Source organism: Capra hircus, chromosome 4 (genome assembly GCF_001704415.2).
Source record: "Capra hircus breed San Clemente chromosome 4, ASM170441v1, whole genome shotgun sequence".
NCBI lineage: Eukaryota > Metazoa > Chordata > Mammalia > Artiodactyla > Bovidae > Capra > Capra hircus.
Window position 1 is genome coordinate 69,271,338 of NC_030811.1, and position 21,803 is coordinate 69,293,140.

The window sequence follows — 21,803 nt, forward strand, 5'->3', positions numbered from 1 at the left end:
TTCAGAAAGCACTTTAAGGAACTTCCTAGGGTAATGGAAAAATATTCTCCACTTGAAAGGGATGTGAGCTACACTTGTATATACATTCATCATAATTCAAATTTACACTTAAGATTTGTGTATTTCACTTTGTAAATCAGATCTCAATTAAAAAATGGAATTAAAATTATGCCCAATTTTACTATATGATGTGTACAGATGGATGGATGGATGATTATATGTATATACATGTGGATAGATAATTTTATATTCTCTCTATATATACATATAATTTAACATGGGCAGGAAATATGCACACAAATTATAAGACTGGTTGCCTCTGGGAAAGAAAGAAGGAAAAGTGAGTATGACTGGGGAGGATACAAAGGGGCCTTTGTTGTTGTTGTTCAGTCACTAGGTCATGTCCAACTCTTTGAAACACCACGGACAGCAGTATACCAGGCTCCTCTGTCTTTCAGCAACTCCCAAAGTTTGCTCAAATTCATGTCCATTGAGTTGGTGATGCTATCTAACCATTTTAGTCTTCTGCCATCCCCTTCTCCTTTTGCCTTCAGTCTTACCCAGCGTCAGGTCTTTTCCTCTGAGTTGGCTCTTTGCATCAGGTGGCCAAAGTATTGGAGCTTCAGTTTGAGCGAGTCCTTCCAACAAATATTCAGGGTTGATTTCCTTTCGGAGTGACTGGTTTGATCTTGCTTCCAAGGAACTCTCAAGAGTCTTCTCCAGCACAACAATTTGAAAGCATCAGTTCTTCGGCACTCAGTCTTCTTTATGGTCCAGTTCTCATATCCAGACATGACTACTGAAAAAACCATAGCTTTGACTACACAGACATCTGTTGGCAAAGTGATGTCACTGCTTTCTAATATTCTGTCTACGTTTGTCATAGCTTTCTTTCCAAGGAGCAAGCATCTTTTATTTTCCTGGCTGCAATTACTGCCTGTAGTGACTTTGGAGCCCAAGAAAATAAAATTTGTCACTATTTGCACTTCTTCCTCTTCTATTTGCCATAAAATAATGAGACCAGATACCATGATCTTAACTTTTTAAATACTAAGTTTCAAGCCAGTTTTTTCACCCTCATCAAGAGGGTCATTTGTTCCTCTTCACTTTCTGCCATGACAGTAGTATCATCTGCATATCTGAGGTTGGTATTTCTCTCAGCAATCTTGATTCCAGCTTGTGTTTCATCCAGCCTGGCATTTTGTATGATGTACTCTGCACAGAAGGTAAATAAGCAGGGTGACAATATACAGCCTTGTCGTACTCCTTTCCAAAATTCGAATGTCAGTTGTTCCATGTCTGTTCTGACTGTTACTTCTTGACTCACACAGGTTTCTCAGGAGACAAGTAAAATTACTCTCATCTCTCTAAGAACTTTCCACAGTTTGTTGTGATCTGCAGAGTCACAAGCTTTAGTGGTAACGAAGCAGAAATAGATGTTTTTCTGGAACTCCCTTGCTTTCTCCATGATCCAAAGAATACTGGCAATTTGATTTCTGGTTCCTCTGCCTTTTCAAAACTCAGCTTGTACATGTGGAAGCTCTCAGTTCACATACTAGTGAAGCCTGGCTTGAAGGATTCTGAGCATAGCATTGCTAACGTGAAATGAGCTCAGTTGTAGGGTAGTTTGAACATTCTTTGGCATTGCCCTTCTTTGGGACTGGAATTGAAACTGACCTTTTCCAGTCTTGTGGCTACTGCTGAGTTTTCCAAATCTGATGACATATTAAGTACAGCACTTTAACAGCATTATCTTCTAGGATTTAAAATGGCTCAGCTGGAATTCCATCACCTCCATTAGCTTTCTTTGTAGTAATGCTTCCTAAGGCCAATTTGACTTTGAACTCCAGTATGTCTGGCTCTAGGTGAGTGACCACACCATCACAATTATCTGGGTCATGAAGATCTTTCTTATATAGTTCTTCTGCATATTCTTGCCACCTCTTCTTAATATCTTCTGCTTCTGTTTGGTCCTTATTGTTTCTGTCCTTTATTGTGCCCATCTTTACATGAAATGCTCCCTTGATATCTCTAATTTTTTTTAAGAGATCTCTAGTCTTTCCCATTCAATTGTTTTCCTTTATTTCTTTGCATTATGCACTTAAAAGGGTTTCTTATCTCTCCTTGTTATTCTCTGGAACTCTGCATTCAGGTGGGTATATCTTTCCTTTTCTCCTCTGCCTTTCACTTCTCTTCTCTTCTCAGCTATTTGGAAGGCCTCCTCAGACAACCACTTTGCCTCTTGCATTTCTTTTTCTTTTGTAGAGTTTTGGTCACTACCTCCTGTACAGTGTTATGAACCCCTGTCCATAGGTCTTCAGGCACTGTCTACCAGATCTAATTCCTTGAATCTACTTGTCACCATCACTGTATAATCATAAGGGATTTAATTTAGGCCATACCTGAATGATCTAGTGGTTTTCCCTACTTTCTTCAATTTAAGCCTAAATTTTGCAATGATCTGAGTCACAGTCAGCTCCAGGTCTTGTTTTTGCTGACTGAATAGAGCTTCTACATCTTCAGCTACAAACAACATAATCAATCTGATTTCAGTATTGACCATCTGGTGATATCCATGTGTAGAGTCATCTCTTGGGTTGTTGGAAAAGGGTGTTTGCTGAGCCAGTGTGTTCTCTTGACAACATTCTGTTAGGTTTTTCCCTGCTTCATTTTGCACTCCAAGGACAAACTTGCCTGTTACTCTCTTGACTTCCTCTTTTTTCATTACAATCCCCTATGATGAAAAGGACATCTTTTTTTGGTGTGAGCTCTAGAAGGTGGGGTCGTCACAGAAAGCGGGCAATCTGAGCTTTTTTGGCATCAGTGGTTACAGGACAGATTTGGATTACTGTGATGTTGAATGCTTTGCCTTGGAAACAAACTGGGATTTAACCAATCTATATTATTTTATTTAAAACATACTTAAAGCAAAATTAGAATCACTGGGCAAAACATGGCTTTTCAGAGACTATATGAATTATAGTTTTGATGTACAGAAGTTTTATATGATTTTTCTTAATTTTTAATGTCTATTAGCTTTAATAAGTACTAATGGCTATTAGAAATGAGTATCTTCAAAGGTTAAGATCCAGTAAATTCTGGACTAAATAAAGGTCCTAATAATTGCACAGTTCCACAGAGACACAAGAAGAGCAGATATTAAGCTTTCCTGGCACAAGTGGATTTACTCCTGTGTATTCGTGGACTTACTGCTATAACACTGGAATGTGGGGAAACTTTCCACATGAAAATAAAATTTTAGCACCGTTCTTCCCAGTAATGAATATGTCATCTATATGTATGTACAAGGTATAATTAAAAGGTATAATGAAAAACATATTTTTTGTATCTTATGCTGCACTTGCATCAGCAAACATCCTTCTAACATTCTTTAGCACAGACCATTAACATATAAAATTAACCTATTATGGTAAGAAAATGCTGAAAGAGTATATTTAAATAAAAAATTTTACTTTTTTGAAAGCTATGAAATATGAGAGTAAATTTTAAATGTTATTTTTACACCGTTCACTTTTCCCAGGACTTCTAATATCACTGGATATTCCTGAATACAAAAGTTCAAACTAAGACTACTAAAATAGGTAAGTAACAAGTTTCTATATTTCATTAGATCTAAGACATCATCAATATGAGGATGTATACCAATTTTAGAAATGCTAATATGTGAAAAAAAAGTGTCATGAAACATGAAATATGTTGGTTTTATTTCAAATTAATTTTTGTGAAAATATATCTGGTGACATAAGTATAATCATTACCAAGGTTCAAAAAGAGACTTCTGAAGAAGATGAATTAGAATTTCTAATTACAAAGCATCTGAAATAATTATATTCACTACTTGGGTAATCTTTCTGAGGCATGTGAGGCAAACTCCAGATTAGCGTAATTCACTTTTTTTTAACAGAGCAGAGTTAAAAAACTGTTAAAATGAGTACTATACTTGACATCCCATTTAGATAGTATCCTGTATCTCTTCTCTCTCTCTCGGTTAGCTACCAGAAAGGTAGTTTATATTTATTCTTTCCACATCCCCCACTCTCATTTATTGTCTTCCCTGAGCTTCCCTAGTGGCTCAGATGGTAAAATGTCTGCCTGCAATGCGTGAGACCTGGGTTCAATCAGTCCATGTGGTCGCAAAGAGTCGGACATGACTGAGCAACTTCTCTTTCTTTACCTCAGTAAGACTCCAGATTCTTTTTTTCACATAGAAATAATCATTTTAATGTTTTATCATTAACACATAGGAACACATGCGTTTATGTATATTTTATTAAAATAATAAATGTTTAAAGAAAAATAGTACCTATACTTATTTGTTTTAAAATCAATCAAAACGAATATCTTAGAAATCATGGTGCTTATAACACAACACAGGAAGTATTCCCAATTTAGGTAAATGTAACTTTTGGTAAGGGGCTTCCTGGATGACTAAGCAGTAAAGAATCCTGTAATGCAGGAGACACGGGTTTGATCTCTGGGTGGAGAAGATACCCTGGGGAAGGAAATGGCAACCCACTCCCGTATTCTTGCCTGGGAAATCCCATGGACAGAGGAGCCTGGTGGGCTATAGTCCACGGGGTCACAGAAGAGTTGAACACGATTTAGTGACTAAATATTTGGTAAGCATCAGAACTATCAAATAGCAGCATATTAATTAAGTCCTTTCATATTCATTATCTTGTTTTAATTCTCATAGTCATCTTGCTAATTAGCTAGATATCATCTCAATGACAGAGGAAATTGAGCCTCAAAGATTTCCAAACGACTTAACAGTCATATTAGCTTGGACAAGTTATTGAGGTAGTATCTGGACCAAGATTTTCAGGCTTGAAGTCATGCTTCAAACTTTCTTCAGTATAAATGTATTAATATATTAATTACTTCACAAATGATATGTTTTAGTTAAGCTTTATAAATATATTAATGACCATTCTGTATCAAATACACTAATTCAATATAAAACTTGATAAATATAACATGAAAGAATTATGAAGGAAATAAAAAATACCATAGTAGTCAAGCAGCTTACAGCAAAATGAAGACTTTCATATATTAAATGATGCGAGAATGAAGAGAACACCACATGACATGTATAAAACCGTGCTGAACAAGATAAGCACCTACCCAAAATCATAGCCTATGAACAAAGCACTCTTGTGGGCTGTAATAAAATAGGGAAGTTAACGAACTATTAATCTGGCCCTTGACGGCAAAATGTGAATGCACCATGAGGGGAGGAGAGGATATTCCAAACTGAAGAATAACAAAAGGAAAAACAAAGAGGTAGAAATGATTATGTATCTGAAGAATATCACTGAAATTGTATAAATGAAATAAAAGTTAGACATTAGGGAGATCAAACTATTGAGAGTTTAGGATTTCACCTAAAAGAGAAAAGGAAGTGTGTTCCACAGGTAATAGCATACAGGACTGACTAAAGCAAATAGTGCAGTCAGAAATACCAATTAGGAGGCTATTTAAGTTGCCCCTGGGCTTCCCAGGTAGCTCAGTAATAAAGAATCTGCCTGCAAATGCAGGAGACACCAGTTCAGTCTCTGGGCTGGGAAGATCCCCTTGAGAAGGAAATGGCAACACACTCCAGTATGCTTGCCTGGAAAATCCCATGGACAGAGGAGCCCGGCGGGCTATAGTCCATGCGATCTCACAAGAGTTGAACATAACTTAGTGACTAAACAACAGCAAAGCTGCCCCTAAAGTGGGATGAGAAGTACCAAAACTGAAAGAAATCTAAGAAACATTACCGAGAAAGAGTAAACTATATATAAAAGTGAATGGAAAAGTTTGAGATATCTATTTTTCTTGGTATAAATTTATGTTCAATAAATTAACTATTGCTTTAACCATACAGTAAATCGGAAATACAATTACTATAGCCATGAAGAAAATACATTTAGAATAACATGGTAAGTCATTAGGGCTGCCCACTCAATACTGCTGACTTTTCTCTTGTGAACACAGTAAGACTGAACTTCTTTCAGTTCAGTTCAGTTCAGTCGCTCAGTCGTGTCTGACTTTTTGTGACTATGTGACCATAATTAAATAGACGAAATGACATGGGTCTCTTATGGGTGGTAGCTTTAGCAGCCAGCACACAATTTACCATCCGTGCTAGACATAAATAAAACAAAGTCAAGTCAAAATTTGAAAGGTTTCTGTCCCAGTTTTTTTTTTTTTTAGTTTTGGTTTCTGTGCATGTGTCTTGAGAGATGAGTGTCAAGGGCTTTCATTACCTAGCTTTCCTCACCTTTATCCTCTCCATTCTGTGCTTTCAAACGGACCAAGCAGATTTACACATATATGAATAGCAATATCAATCCTACACCTTATATATGCAAGGAACACTAAGATATTTGTCACTGTTTGCATGTGAAACTGATAACAAAAATCAGGTCCTAAATGCAGATAAAGAAAAGACAGGTAAATAAAGAAATAAGTAGAGGATGTTAACAGGCAATCTGTAAAAAAAGAGAAAAAAAAATCACAAAATAACAATTTTTGGTACTGTTTTCTAAATAAGCTATTAAAATTTTTTTCTGAAAATATTTTTGTGACTAGTCTATGCTTTCAGAGCAAAAACATGTCAGATCATTACTTACAACTGGAAAACAAGTTAATACTGTAATCTAAAGTTACACCTCAATCTACCAAACTGCTCCAGCGACGTTTACAACCAAATTTATATTGTGATAAAGAAAGCAACATTTTTCCCAGAGTATTTTCTCTACCGGCAATAACATTCAACAAGTTAACAATCACACAAATGATTACGTCAAAACCTTGAACACTGGTTCATGTGTGCAGTCTTATCAATGGTAATAAAACATCTATTGAAATGAAAATGCCACATCATTTTACAAAACCCTTATCTCATGACTAAGCACTGTGAATATAACAAACTCCTCTGCCAGAAAAGTTGCCTCCTGAATGTAAAGAAAAAAATACCTTTTTTTTTTTTATAATATAAGAAAATGTTTTAGCAAACTAGGGGGAAAATACAATATCTAAAAACAGAAATGTTAATTATATATACATTTTTAAAGGCTTATTATTACTCAAACAATAAAAATATCAATTGCAAATTTAAGGTTAGACTGAAGTGTTTAAAATTTCATTATGTGTCCAATACAGACCTTTAAAACTTTGATAATTTATATCATCTGTTACTGCATTATAGACATAAAATAAGGACATAAGATGTAAAATATAGACATAATATAGACATAAAATAAAAAAATAAGGAATAATAAAGTCCATACTATAGCACAGCTGCCAAGTTCCAATTAATTTACTTGCAGGACATCGTGTTTTCAGAGCTAAAAGCAATTATGCTGCTGAATTAAAGTGATAATATTTTCTGTTCATATATTTTCCTTTGCAATCTGTGGACTTTTCAAGTAAAAATATTCAAGAACCTACAATAATTTAGGGAAAGAGGAAAAAATATCCCAAAATACAAGTCAATTTAAGATGTGCTTTGCAACAATTAGAAGAGTCATGTTGTTTAAACTGGTTGTGCTGAAAAAATCCTCAACCTAGACAAGATGGGGAATATAAATACATTCCAATGGTGGATCCTACTCACATCAAACTTGTAAGTTTTGTTACCAAACCTCTGCTACACTCAAAGGCTCAAACATTTGATTGCCAACTTTCTGTTCTATATAAAAAATGGATACCATCTATCACTGAGCAGTAAGGATTACATTAGACAACAAATTTAAGAGCAAATGACACAGTGCATGCTACACAGGAAACAATGAATAAATGTTTTATTTAAAAACAAAATAAAAAAGCCTAACCCAGAAACAAATTATAAAACCCCAAATAAATAAATCAGTATTAAATTATCATATTTGCTAGACATAGTATACTAGTATTGTGTGGAAGATTCAAGGGAAATATAAAACATAATTTGTATTAATTTAAAAATGGATTTCAAGTTGTCAGGGTTTTTTTTCCATTAGTCCTACAGGATAGAAAATAAAATGAATTTTTAAAACTAAGAAAAACTAATAAAAGATCAAGGTAGATCTATATGTACTCACATTTAGCTGATTATTAAATAATAAATCAATACTATTTTCAACAAGATTTTATAAAGGAAGATACATAAATAAAAATCAATAAAAAATCAAGAAGATGCTGATTTCTGCTTCCAGTAACTGCAAGCTAAATTGGGATCAAAACTGAAAGGCCTTAAACATAGCTAGATTTTTTTTTTTAATTTCTTAAAGACTGAAGAACTAATACGATATCAAAGAACTACTGAACCAAAATCTATATGGCAAAAACATAGAGGTACATAAACTCAGCATTCACAGTTAGCTTTTGCCTTGAGGGCATTTGCCAGTTCATAAGCACTGGTCTTGGCAAACACCTTCTTCCAGCAACACAAGAGAAGACTCTACACATGGATATCACCAGACGGTCAACATCAAAATCAGACTGATTATATTCTTTGTAGTCAAAGATGGGGAAGCTCTATACAGTCAGCAAAAACAATACCGGGAGCTGACTGTGGCTTAGATCATAAACTCCTTATTGGCAAATTCAGACTTAAATTGAAGAAAGTAGGAAAAACCACTAGACCATTCAGGTATGACTTAAATCAAATCCCTTATGATTATACAGTGGAAGTGAGAAATTGATTCAAGGGATTAGATTTGACAGAGTGCCTGAAGAACTATGGACAGAGGTTCATGACATTGTACAGAAGACAGGAATCAAGACCATTCCCAAGAAAAAGAAAAGCAAAAAAGCAAAATGGCTGTGTGAGGAGGCCTTACAAATTGCTGTGAAAAGAAGGAAGTGAAAAGCAAAGGAGAAAAGGAAAGATATCCCAATTTGAATGCAGAGTTCAGAAGAATAGCAAGGAGAGATAAGAAAGCCTTCATCAGTGATGAGTGCAAAGAAATAGAGGAAAACAATAGAATGGGAAAGACTAGAGAGCTCTTCAAGAAAATTAGAGATACCAAGGGAACATATGCAGATGACACCACCCTTATGGCAGAAAATGAAGAAGAACTAAAGAGCCTCTTGATGAAAGTGAGAGAGGAGATTGAAAAAGTTGGCTTAAAGCTCAACATTCAGGAAACTAAGATCATGGTATCTGGTCCCATCACTTCATGGCAAATAGATGGGGAAACAGTGGAAACAGTGGCTGACTTTGTTTTTGGGGGCTCCAAAATCACTGCAGATGGTGATTGCAGCCATGAAATTAAAAGATGCTTGTTCCTGGAAAGAAAGTTATGACCAACCTAGAGAGCATATTAAAAAGCAGAGACATTACATTGCCAACAAAGGTCCATCTAGTCAAGACTATGGTTTTTCCAGTAGTCATGTATGGATGTGAGAGTTGGACTACGAAAAAAGCTGAGTGCCAAAGAATTGATGCTTTTGAACTGTGGTGTTGGAGAAGACTCTTGAGAGTTCCTTGGACTGCAAGGAGATCCAACCAGTCCATCCTAAAGGAGATCAGTCCTGGGTGTTCATTGGAAGGACTGATGTTGAAGCTGAAACTCCAATACTTTGGCCACCTGATGCGAAGAGCTGACTCACTGGAAAAGACCCTGATGCTAGGAAAGATTGAAGGTGGGAGGAAAAGGGGACAATGGCATGAGATGGTTGGATGGCATCACTGGCTCAAAGGACATGAATTTAGGTAAGCTCCAGGAGTTGGTGATGACAGGGAGGCCTGGTGTGCTGCAGTCCATGGGGTCACAAAGAGTTGAATACAACTGAGCGACTGAACTGAAGGGAACATTTCATGCAAAGATGGGCTCAATAAAGGCCAGAAATGGTATGGACCTAACAGAAGCAGAAGATATTAAGAGGTGGCAAGAATGCATGGAAGAAATGTACAAAAAAGATCTTCAAAACCTAGATAATCATGATGGTGTGATCACTCACTTAGAGCCAGGCATCCTGGAATGTGAAGTCAAGTGGGCCTTAGGAAGCATCACTTTGAACAAAGCTAGTGGAGGTGATGGAATTCCAGTTGAGCTAGTTCAAATCCTATAAGATGATGCTGTGAAAGTGCTGCACTCAATATGCTAGCAAATTTGGAAAACTCAGCAGTGGCCACAGGACTAGAAAAGGTCAGTTTTCATTCCAATCCCAAAGATAGGCAATGCCAAAGAATGCTCAAACTACCACACAATTGCATTCCTCTCACATGCTAGTAAACTGATGCTCAAAATTCTCCAAGCCAGGATTCAACAATACATGAACTGTGAAATTCCTGATGTTCAAGCTCGTTTTAGAAAAGGCAGAGGAACCAGAGATCAAATTGCCAACATCTGCTGGATCATTGAAAAAGCAAGAGAGTTCCGAAAAAAACATGTATTTCTGCTTTATTGACTATGCCAAAGCCTTTAACTGTGTGGATCACAATAAACTGTGGAAAATTCTGAAAGAGATGGGAATACCAGACCACCTGACCTGGCTCTTGAGAAATCTGTATGCAGGTCAGGAAGCAACAGTTAGAACTGGACATGGAACAACATATTGGTTCCAAATTTGGAAAGGAGTACGTCAAAGCTGTATATTGTCACCCTACTTATTTAATTTATATGCAGAGTACATCATGAGAAATGTTGGGCTGGATGAAGTACCACCTGGACTCAAGAATACCTGGAGAAATATCAATAACCTCAGATATGCAGATGACACCACCCTTATGGCAGAAAGTAAAGAAGAACTACAGAGCCTCTTGATGAAAGTGAAAGAGGAGAGTGAAAAAGTTGGCTTAAAACTCAACATTCACAAAACTAAGAAAATGGCATCCAGTCCCATCGCTTCATGGGAAATAGATGGGCAAACAGTGGAGACAGTGGCAGACTTTATTTTGGGGACTCCAAAATCACTGCAGATGGTGACTGCGACCATGAAATTAAAAGACGCTTACTCCTTGGAAGAAAAGTTATGACCAACCTAGATAGCATATTAAAAAGCAGAGACATTACTTTGCCAACAAAAGTCCATCTAGTCTAGGCTTTGGTTTTTCCAGTAGTCATGTATGGATGTGAGAGTTGGACTATAAAGAAAGCTCAGCGCCGAAGAATTGATGCTTTTGAGCTGTGGTGTTGGAGAAGACACTTGAGAGTCCCTTGGACTGCAAGGAAATCCAACTAGTCCATTTTAAACGAAATTAGTCCTGAATATTCATTGGAAGGACTGATGTTGAAGCTGAAACTCCAATACTTTGGCCACCTGATGCAAAGAGCTGACCATCTGAAAAGACCCTAATGCTGGGAAAGATTGGACGCAGAAGCAGAAGGGGATGACAGAGGATGAGATGGTTGGATGGCATCACCGACTCAATGGACATGAGTTTGAGTAAACTCTGGGAGTTGGTAATGGACAGGGAGGCTTGGCGTGCTGTAGTCCATGGGGTTGCAAAAAGTTGGACATGACTGAGCGACTGAACTGAACTGAACTGAGAACCCAATGGGAAACTGAGCTGTGGCTTCAGCGGCTTCAAACTTCCTGATGAACACAATTAAAACACTGGGCCTAAACAAAATTGGAAATTTATTAAACCATAATCAAGACACATTAAAGTGTGCCTCTAAGTATATTTAGGGTAAGGGTGAACTAGAAATAAGGTGTTTAGGGTTAGGTTTAACTTACATCACCAAAATACTCCAGGGAGCTTCAACTTCTGAACTTAGATTACATGAGTCCTGGAGTGATAAGTACCCCAGGCATCTTTAGAAATATACAAAATCCTCTCTGATGGATCATCCAAGGCCTCACATTATTCCAACAAGTTTTAAATCTAACGACTAGCACCTAGTCATGAGTGAGAAGTATAAGAAACTATTGTAAACAGAGACAAACACACAAAGATCTCAGATACTGTAATTGTTACATCTAGACTATATGTTGACCATATTAAAGTTTTATTTGGAGCTTGAAAATATTTTTAGTGAACAAAAAGTCATAAATTTCTTTATAATACTTTATAACTTCCTTATAATCCTGTCAATTTTAAAAAGAATCAAATGGAATTTCTAGAAATTAAAAAAAACTAACTGAAATTCTGAACGAAATTGAGGAGTTTAATAATAAATTAGAAGGAAGTGAAATGAGATTTGGTGAGCTAGAAGGCAGACTGGACGCTATTATCCAGAATGTTGCACAGTGAAACAAGACGATGGAAAATAAAGACAGGGATTGAGGATACAGTGAGAAAGGTCTAACAGATACACAATCAGAGACCCAAAAAGAGAAAAGAACAGGGCACAGGTAATACCTAAAGTGACAATGGATGAGACTTCTTCAGAACGGCAGTACCAACCCCAAACTTAGAAGCTTTTCATAATAATGCTTGAAATGGCAGATGGAGATGCCTTAAGGATAGGTACCTACCACATTAAGTTGATGATTTTTTCATTAGCCATTTTCAAGATGAAACAGAGAAACATTAGAAGAAACTACAAAAATTTTGCCAAAATACATGGACACCTAGAAATCAAATGTATTAACTGATTTGAAAGTCTACACACAAAGTTTAGGAACAATATAAAACTTCAAAGCAGATAAAAGTTGCTCTTTTAAATAATATTTATCTAATAAATTTTAATATTATTAAATGTTTACCATAATAATGAACCAGAACAGCTAAGGAAGTAAAATAAATGTTGAAAATTATATAAGAGCAATTAGTGATATCGATGCACAGCACACATACCCAAATCAAACAACAAACACCAATACGCATTCAGCAGGTAGAACAAAGAAGCAGATAGTCACAGCTATCTGAAGAACTGATAAAACGCTCGTCTCTATTTAGCTTAACTCAGAACTCAAATCAGAAAAGCAGGCATTGCTCAAAAAGACTCCAAATGTTGGATGCCTCGGGCAAATGTTTAGTCAGAAAAACACTAACCTGTACACATAAAAAATGGTTAGAACAGCAAATTTCATGTTATAAATGTTTTACCGCAATTTTTCAATTAAAAAAAGGAGGGGGAAAAGTAGGACTTAATAACCTTATGGAAATTTTGAGGAAAAGACACAGGAATCTGGAGGGAGTTCAAGAAAGGAGTGACATGAAGAACACTGTGGAAGAGAAGCTAAGAGATGGCTACAGGTACTTGGACTGAATACCAGGAGCTGCTGGGGATACAGAATCATGCATTATGTTGTCAGCACTCATGCGGCCTTAGCATAGAGCAAGCCTTAATATGCTGTCAATTCTGCCTATTGAAGCATTCTAACAATTTCATGATCTTTTAAATACACTATTCTGTATTTTCTTTCAATTTCCAAGCGAATCAACTTTCTGCCTGACTGGGTCAGCCATTTTGTGAGGCCAAGAAGACTTCGCCGTACTCTTATTAGTACAGAATCTCTATACAATGGAATACTACTCAGCAATAAAAAGTAACAAATTTTTGACACACACAACTTGGCTGAATCTTTAAAACATTATCCTGAGTGAAAAAATTCTGTATAATTATATTTATGTAACATTTTAGAATAGCAAAAAAATAGTTTATAGTGATAGAAGTAAGTTCTGCAGCACTGGGGAGGGGCATGAGGGAACTTTCTGAGATGTGAGTTATATGAACACACATTTTTCAGAACTGATTCAACTGCACACTGAAAATCTGAATTTTTTCACATTTATGTAAATTACACACAATAAAAAAACTTTAAACTGTTACAGAATTTCCTCAGTACCATTCAGCAAGACCTCTAATTAAGTTTAAGGCAAAATGACAGAAAGTAGGTGAAAGAAAGCAATTTGGTAAGTGGCTAACATTAAAATAACATCAATATATATAAGACGAGTGCTCATCTTCTGCGAGAACACCAAAATTGCAACTAGCTGCTGAACAACTATGGACAGGCGAATGTTGGAACCCACCAAAAAAAAGATACCCCACAACCAAGGGCAAAGGAGAAGCCACAACAAGGTGGCCAGAGGGACGCAACTGCATTTAAAATCAAACCTCATACCCACCAGAGACCCTTGGTGGGCACAAGCAAAACCTTGTGTGCCCCAGGGCAGAGGAAAAGGAGCAGTGACCCCCACAAGAGACTGAGCCAGACCTACCTTTGAGTGTTTGAGGGTCTTCTGTGGAGACGTGAATCAGCAGTGGCCTGCCATGGGGACAGAGGCTCTGGCAACAGCAGTCCTGGGAGGCATGGCAAATAGCCTCTTGAAGGAGACTGCCATTAACCCCACTATATGGCTGCCGAGCAGGCAACTCACAAACTGGAGAACAAAGTTCTCCCACTGCTGCAAAAGTTCTAGGCCCCGCAACAGACTTCCCAACCTGGGAAGTCCCTTTCCCATCAAAGGAACTGAATATCCCCAGGGAATCTGACTTTGGAGGTCAGCAGGATTTGATTACAGAACTTCCAAAGGACTGGGGAAACAGACTCTTGGGGTTCACAAACAAAATCTTGTGCACACCAAGACTCAGGAGAAAGGAGCAGTGACCCCAAAAGAAGACTGAGCCAGACTTGTCTGTGTGTGCTTGGGAGTCTCTGGCAGAGGTGCGAGTTGACAGTGGCCTACCACAGGGTCAGGATACTGGCTACAGTAGTCCGAGGAGGCCCGGCGTGCTTGCAAAAGTCCTCTTGAAGGATGTTGCCATTATCACTATTACCCCTACCATAGTTTGGCCTCAACTACAGGGAAGGAATACAGCCCTACACCCATCAGCAGAGAACTGGATGAACGAGTTACTGACCATGGCTCTGCCCACCAGAACAAGACCCAGTTTTCCCCACAGCCAGTCCCTCCCATTAGGAAGCTTGCAGAAGCCTCTTATCCTCATCCATCAGAGGGCAGACAGAATGAAAACCACAACCACAGAAATCTAACCAAATGATCACATGGACCATAACCTTGCCCAACTCAATGAAACTATAAGTCATGCTGTTTAGGGCCACCCAGAATGGATGGGTCATGGTGGAGAGTTTTGACAAAATGTGGTCCACTGGAGAAGGCAATGACAAACCACTTCAGCCTTCTTGCCTTGAGAACCCCATGAACAGTATGAAAAGGCAAAAAGATATGACATTGAAAGATGAGCTCCCCAGGTTGGAAGATGTCTAATATGCTATTGGAGAAGAGCAGAGAAATAGCTCCAGAAGGAATGAAGAGGCTGAGCCAAAGTGGAAACAACGCTCAGCTGTGGATGTGTCTGATGGTGAAAGTCAAGTCTGATGCTATAAAGAATACATAAGAACCTGAAATGTTAGGTCCATGAATCAAGATAAACTGGAAATGGTCAAACAGGAGATGGCAAGAGTGAACATCGACCTTTTATTAATCAGTGAACTAAAATGGACTGGAATGGGCAAATTTAATTCAGATGATCATTATATCTACTCCTGCGGGCAAGAATCCCTGAGAAGAAATGGAGTAGCCCTCACAGTCAACAAAAGAGTTCGAAATGCAGTACATGGGTGCAAGCTCAAAAACAACAGAATGATCCTGGTTCATTTCCAAGGCAAACCGTTCAACATCACAGTAATTCAAGTCTATGCCCCAACCACTAATGCTGAAAGAGCTAAAGTTGAATGGTCCTAATGAAGACTTACAGGACCTTCTAGAATTAACACCAAAGAAACCAAAAAGATGTCCTTTTCATCATCTGGAATGCAAAAGCAGGATGTCAAGAGATACCTAGAGAAACAAGGCAAGTTTGGCCCTGGAGTACAAAATGAAGCAGGGAAAAGCCTAACAGGGTTTTAGCAAGAGAACCCCCAGGTCATAGCAAACACCCTCTTCCAATATCACAAGAGACAACTGTACATGTGGACATCCTCAGTTGTCAATACTGAAATCAGACTGATTATATTCCTTGTAGCCAAAGATGGAGAAGCTCTATGCAGCCAGCAAAAACAAGACTGGGAGCTGACTGGGGCTCAGATCATGAACTTCTTATTGCAAAATTCAGACTTAAATTGAAGAAAGTAGGGAAAACCACAAGGCCATTCAGGTATGACCTAAATCAAATCCCTTATGATTATACAGTGGAAGTGACAAATAGATTCAAGGAATTAGATATGATAGACAGAGTGCCTGAAGAACTATGGACAGAGGTTCGTGACACTGTACAGGAGACAATGATCAAAACCATCCCCAAGAAAAATAAATACAAAAAGACAAAATGGTTGTCTGAGGAGGCCCTACAATTAGCTGAGAAAAGAAGAGAAGCAAAAAAAAAAAAAGAGAAAAGGAAAGATATACCAATCTGAATGCAGAGTTCCAGACAACAGCAAGGAGAGATAAGAAACCCTTTTAAGTGAACAATGCAAAGAAATAGAGGAAAACAATAGAATGGGAAAGACTAGAGATCTCTTCAAGAAAATTAGAGATATAAAGGGAATATTCCATATAAAGATGGGCAAAATAAAGGACAGAAACACTAAGGACCTAACAGAAGCAGAAGATATTAAGAAGAGGTGATAAGAATAGACAGAACTATACAAAAAAGATCTTAATGACCTGGATAACCATGATGGTAGAGTGGTTATCACTCACCCAGAGCCAGACATCCTGGAATGTGAAGTCATGTGGGCCTTAGGAAACATCACTATGAACAAAGCCAGTGGAGGTGACAATTCCAGCTGAGCTATTTCAAATTCCAAAAGATGATGCTGTGAAAGTGCTCCACTCAAAATGCCAGCAAATTTGGAAAACTCTGCCATGGTCACAGGACTAGAAAAGGTCAGTTTTCATTCCGGTCCCAAAGAAGGGCAATGCCAAAGAATGTTCAAACTACTGTACAACTGAGCTCATTTCACATGCTAACAAAGTAATACTCAAAATCCTTCAAGCTAGGCTTCAATAGTATGTGAATGAAGAACTTCCCAATATACAAGCTGGATTCAGAAAAGAGGAACCAGAGATCAAATTACAAACATCTGTTGGATCATAGAAAAAGCTAGAGAATTCCAGAAAAACATCTACTTCTGCTTCACTGAATATGCTAAAGCCTTTAACTGTGTAGATCACAACAAACTGTGGAGGATTCTTCTAGAAGTGTGAATACCAGACCACCTGACCTGCCTCCTGAGAAATCTGTATGCAGGTCAAGAAGCAACAGTTAGAACCGGACATGGAACAACAGACTGGTTTCAAATTGGGAAAGGAGTACATCAAGGCTGTATACTGTCACCCTGCTTATTTAACTTATATGCAGAGTATATTATGTGAAATGCCAGGCTGGATGAAACACCAGCTGCAATCAAGAATGCTGGGAGAAATATCAATAATCTCAGATATGTAGATGACACCACCCTTATGGCAGAAAGCAAAGAGGAACTAAAGAGCCTCTTGATGAAGGTGAAAGAGGAGAGTGAAGAGCTGGCTTTAAACTCAACATTCAGAAAACTAAGATCATGGCATCTGGTCCCATCACTTCATGGCAAATAGATAGGGAAACAATGAAAACAGTAGCTGACTTTATTTTCTTGGGCTCCAAAATCACTGTTAACAGTGACTAAATTAAAAACTTGCTTGCTCCTTGGAAGAAAAGCAATGACAAACCTACATGGCATATTAAAAAGCAGAGACATTACTTCCTGACAAAGGTCTGTATTGGTCAAAGTTACGGTTTTTCTAGTAGTCATGTATGGATATGAGAGCTGGACAATAAAGAAGGCTGAGCACCAAAGAATTGATGCCTTCGAACTGTGGTGCTAGGGAAGACTTGAGAGTCCCTTGAACAGCAAGGAGATAAAACCAGTCAATCCTAAAGGAAATCAACCATGACTATTCATTGGAAGGACTGAGGCTGAAGCTGAAGCTCCAATACTGTGGCTACCTGATGCGCAGAGCTAACTCTAATACTGGGAATGATTGAAGGCAGGAGGAGGAGGCGACAGAGGATAAGATGCTTGGATAGCATCACTGGCTCAATGGATATGAGTCTGAGAAAACTCCAGGAGATGGTGAAAGATAGGGAAGATAGGCATGCTACAATTCATGGAGTTGCAAACCAACAGGACTGAGTGACTGAACAACAAAGGGAGCTCAATAGTTTTGTCCTAATTTTTATTCTTCTCTTCACCTTTAGTGCAAATAGAACCAAGTGGTACATTTGACTAGTGAATCACTTCCATTTTAAGATCTAGAATTATCTTCCTGTCTGTAATACAGATAAAATTCTCTCTTTTTTTCATATTATATACAGACTAATACTCTGTCATTTTCATTATATCCACAGAATACAGAAGGGCTTCCATGCTACTTTACACACTGTAACAGACTTCTGTCGATTAGTGTTTATAGAGAGAATGCTAAGAGGCTTTACTATTATAGCTCAATTATCATATTCTTTTGAGTGTGCAATTCAAAGGAAAGTGATACAGTTAATAATTGTCTTTCTTCCTCTCACATCAACTTCTTAGCATATTCTTCCAAAATTAAAATATGAAAGACTACTTTTGATGATATACCTGTCCTTTGACACACTTATACAATTGGAATCATGACCTTATGACCTATTTTCATTCATCAGTTATATGGCCAAGTAAACATATATTGGTTATGATTTTTAAAAAATCATGCTGTCAAATGTTTAACAAAGAAAAGACTGATTATCAAAGAAAAGTACATCTTCATCATTTTTGAACCAACAGTAAGATTCTTACCTACAAGCGACATTTGGATCAGCATTTCTTGAAAGTAGTAGCTCTATACACTTCAAGATCTTTTCCTCCGAGCCACGAGCAGAACATGCAGTAATCAAAACAGTTTGCTTATCTATAATGAAAAGAAAAGTGAGGAAAACCCCGCACACATCAGAAATTGTAACTAGCTGACTTCTTTTATCATTCAAAACATTCTAAATATTTATGGCATTTTTAAACTTCTGTAACTTATTCCCAAATCTCTTGTTCTTAACAGGTAATTTTGTATTCCTTCACCTAAAACTGAGATGAGGGATGAACAATTTCCAAAGTATATCTACAATTCATTTACTAATTTCCTTTCCCTATTCTCATTTCTTCAAGAGGATAGGAAAGTGGTTCAGAGCATGGGCTCTGTGCAGATTTACCGCCTGGAACTGAACAGTTTTTGGTTGATTAAAATTTGCCTTCAACAGGCAAATTTGCCTTGGACAAAAATCAATGACTGATATTCTCTGATTTTACTTCTTTGCTTCTCACTCATTTAAAACTCACTGAGATCTGGCTTATGACCAAACCCTCCTACTGAAGATGTCCTAACTGCTACACCTGTTGGTTTCTTTTTAGTCCTTGCCTACTTGATCTCTCTCAGCTCATCCCATTTCCTAAAACTCTTCTTCCCTTGGCTCCTATGGCATCAGTGGAGATCAGGGTTAATTAACAGACAAAAAATAATTCTCAAGTAAGAACTGGGGAACTTAAACTAAGTCATGCCATGGTTTATATTTGTGGTTCATTATTGACCAAATATAGAAATCTAGATTCTGGTCCCAGTTCTGTCACTGCTAAACTATGACTCCAGTGATATCTTAGTCTCTCAGTAGATTTACCTTACAGTTGAAAAGCTAATGTCTGCCCTCTACCTGAGTGGGCCTGTGAGATAAACAAAATAATTTATGCGGACATGCTGGGCAAAATGTTTTATAACTGTAAGGTATTCTCTGTTTACAAAAAGCAAAGAAAGAAAACTACTGATCAATTTTTTGGGCAGAACATTTTACACTTTCAAAAATTTAAGTATAGCTTCCATTTAGTAATATTTTAAATGACATAATAAAAAGAAAAACCTACCACAGCAACAGATTAAACATAAAATATTGCTAAGACATGAAATCATATCAAATATATAAATGAGAAAACAGAATAGAAATGATCATACAAATATCAAATGCACTACAAAGTTAATATGAAAATTCTCACATGAAAACTATATCCGAATTAAAAAGTAAATCTGTCTATTGTAAACATGTAAAAATAGTTATTCAATATAATAATTAAATAGGATTTGTACATATACTCTTATTCAAAGCAATAATGAGTAGAAATTATTTAATAACAAATAAAGAAATGGATTTAATAATTATCTTTGAAACAACTTTTAAGTGATATAATTCAGAATTGAGTTGTAAAACTCTCTAGCACAGATTTTTAAAGGTACATATTAATAACACAATCTGTTATAATGGTAATATAAATGGAATCTACCTCTTTGGAAAGAAGGTTTTTCAAAATATCTATGGTTTCTAATTTGGTTTTCTGTTTATATAACAGGAAGATATTTTTTAAAAACTCTTTTAAGTTTTTTTTACTTTGCATAATAGTTGCTTGGGGATCAAGAAAATCACAGTAAAAATAATCAGTTACCTCAAACATTTTACCCTTATTATGATTTTTTAAGAGCCAAGTTTTTATTTTGAAGTGAATATATGAAAATAGAGCATGGAAAAAGTATATATCACTGCCCCAAAGAGAATATAATTTGGTTTCTAAACAGAGAAGTATACAAAGTAAATGTTCACATATTTTAAATATTTAAAACATCTTACCCTTATCAAAGCTTGCATTAGCACCTCTGTCCAGAAGGACCCGAACCAGCTCTACATTGGAAACACTAGCAGCATACATAAGGGAAGTCCACCCATACTGAAAGCTGGTATCTACACTGATGCCTGTTAACACAAAAACAAGCTTTTACAAGCCTCCTTCACCAAAACAAACAAATCCACGTCACATTAATATGTTGAAAGTACTGCACACAGTGACATACACCATGTACTTCACAATGGAAGGGAATTTCTTGGTAATAACGGCTTAAGAAAAATAGAAAATAATTATATGTGAACTATAATAAAATAGTTAACTTCACTTTTGCTATAGTTCACTTCCATGTCACTATATTTCAAGAGACTGGATCTGTCAAATATATTTTTCATATATTTGTTGTTCAGCTGCTCAGTGGTTTCTGACTCTTTGCAACCCCATAGATTGTAGCCCGCCAGGCTCCTCTGTCCATGGGATTTTCCACGAAAGAATATGGAGTGGGTTGCCATTTCCTTCTGCAGGGGATCTTCCTGACCAGAGATTGAACCCACGTCTCCCACATCTCCTGCATTAGTGGGTGGATTCTTTACCACTGAGCTACCAGGAAGGCTTTTTTTCATATAATATGTTATCTATATTAGGACAGGTTTTTACATCCTACCTTTTCCTTTCTAGGGCAGTTGGGAAGTTTCACAGATGTAAAAATGTCTTTTTAGTTAGATATTATCACACATCTCTATGGTGGCAAATATAGAAAATACTCCTTATTAAAACTCTCTTAACTTCCTTCTGAATGCAAAATTTAACCATGGGTTACTGGCCAAACATGAGGCTAAAAAGGTAGGTTAGGGTTTGATTATGAAAGCTCTGTTAAGCAATGTAGACTGTACTTTGTGATCCAGGGATTTATATTATTACAATTGTATTTTAAGACAACAATTTAGGTACCACTGCTGAGAGTGGGATAGGAGGCAGGAAGACCTGGTAATGAGGTTACAAGTCCAAGCAAAAGTCAGAGCAAGGGCAGTTGAGAAAGAGAAGGAATACAAAAGGATAGTTCAAAGACAGGGTTAGTGGAATGTAAAGTTACTTTGAGGAAAAGGAGTGTTAAGAAAGAATAAATAGAAAATATCAGATTCTTTGCTTGAAACTTTTGAGGAAGGGGTACGTTTCTCAGCTGGGACTACTGAGAGGATGGAACATGAGTCTAATGCAGTCAGAAGCCTCTGTCCATCTAACTGGAGACCCTATCATAGGTGGAAACAACACAGAGAGAA

The 21,803-nt window shown here is 37.1% G+C and overlaps 1 protein-coding gene across 2 annotated transcripts in view; it reads right to left on the minus strand.

Moving 5' to 3' along the window:
* The window catches only part of ASZ1 (ankyrin repeat, SAM and basic leucine zipper domain containing 1), a 69,296-nt gene that overhangs the window by 37,410 nt on the left and 10,083 nt on the right, over positions 1 to 21,803 (minus strand). For both annotated transcript variants that reach the window (XM_005679152.2, XM_013963306.2), the window contains exons 3-4: positions 20,532 to 20,654; positions 18,667 to 18,778 (exon numbers count right to left, since the gene is read on the minus strand). In XM_005679152.2, the coding sequence (XP_005679209.2) occupies positions 18,667 to 18,778; positions 20,532 to 20,654 (235 nt within the window). The remainder of the gene's footprint in view (positions 1 to 18,666; positions 18,779 to 20,531; positions 20,655 to 21,803) is intronic.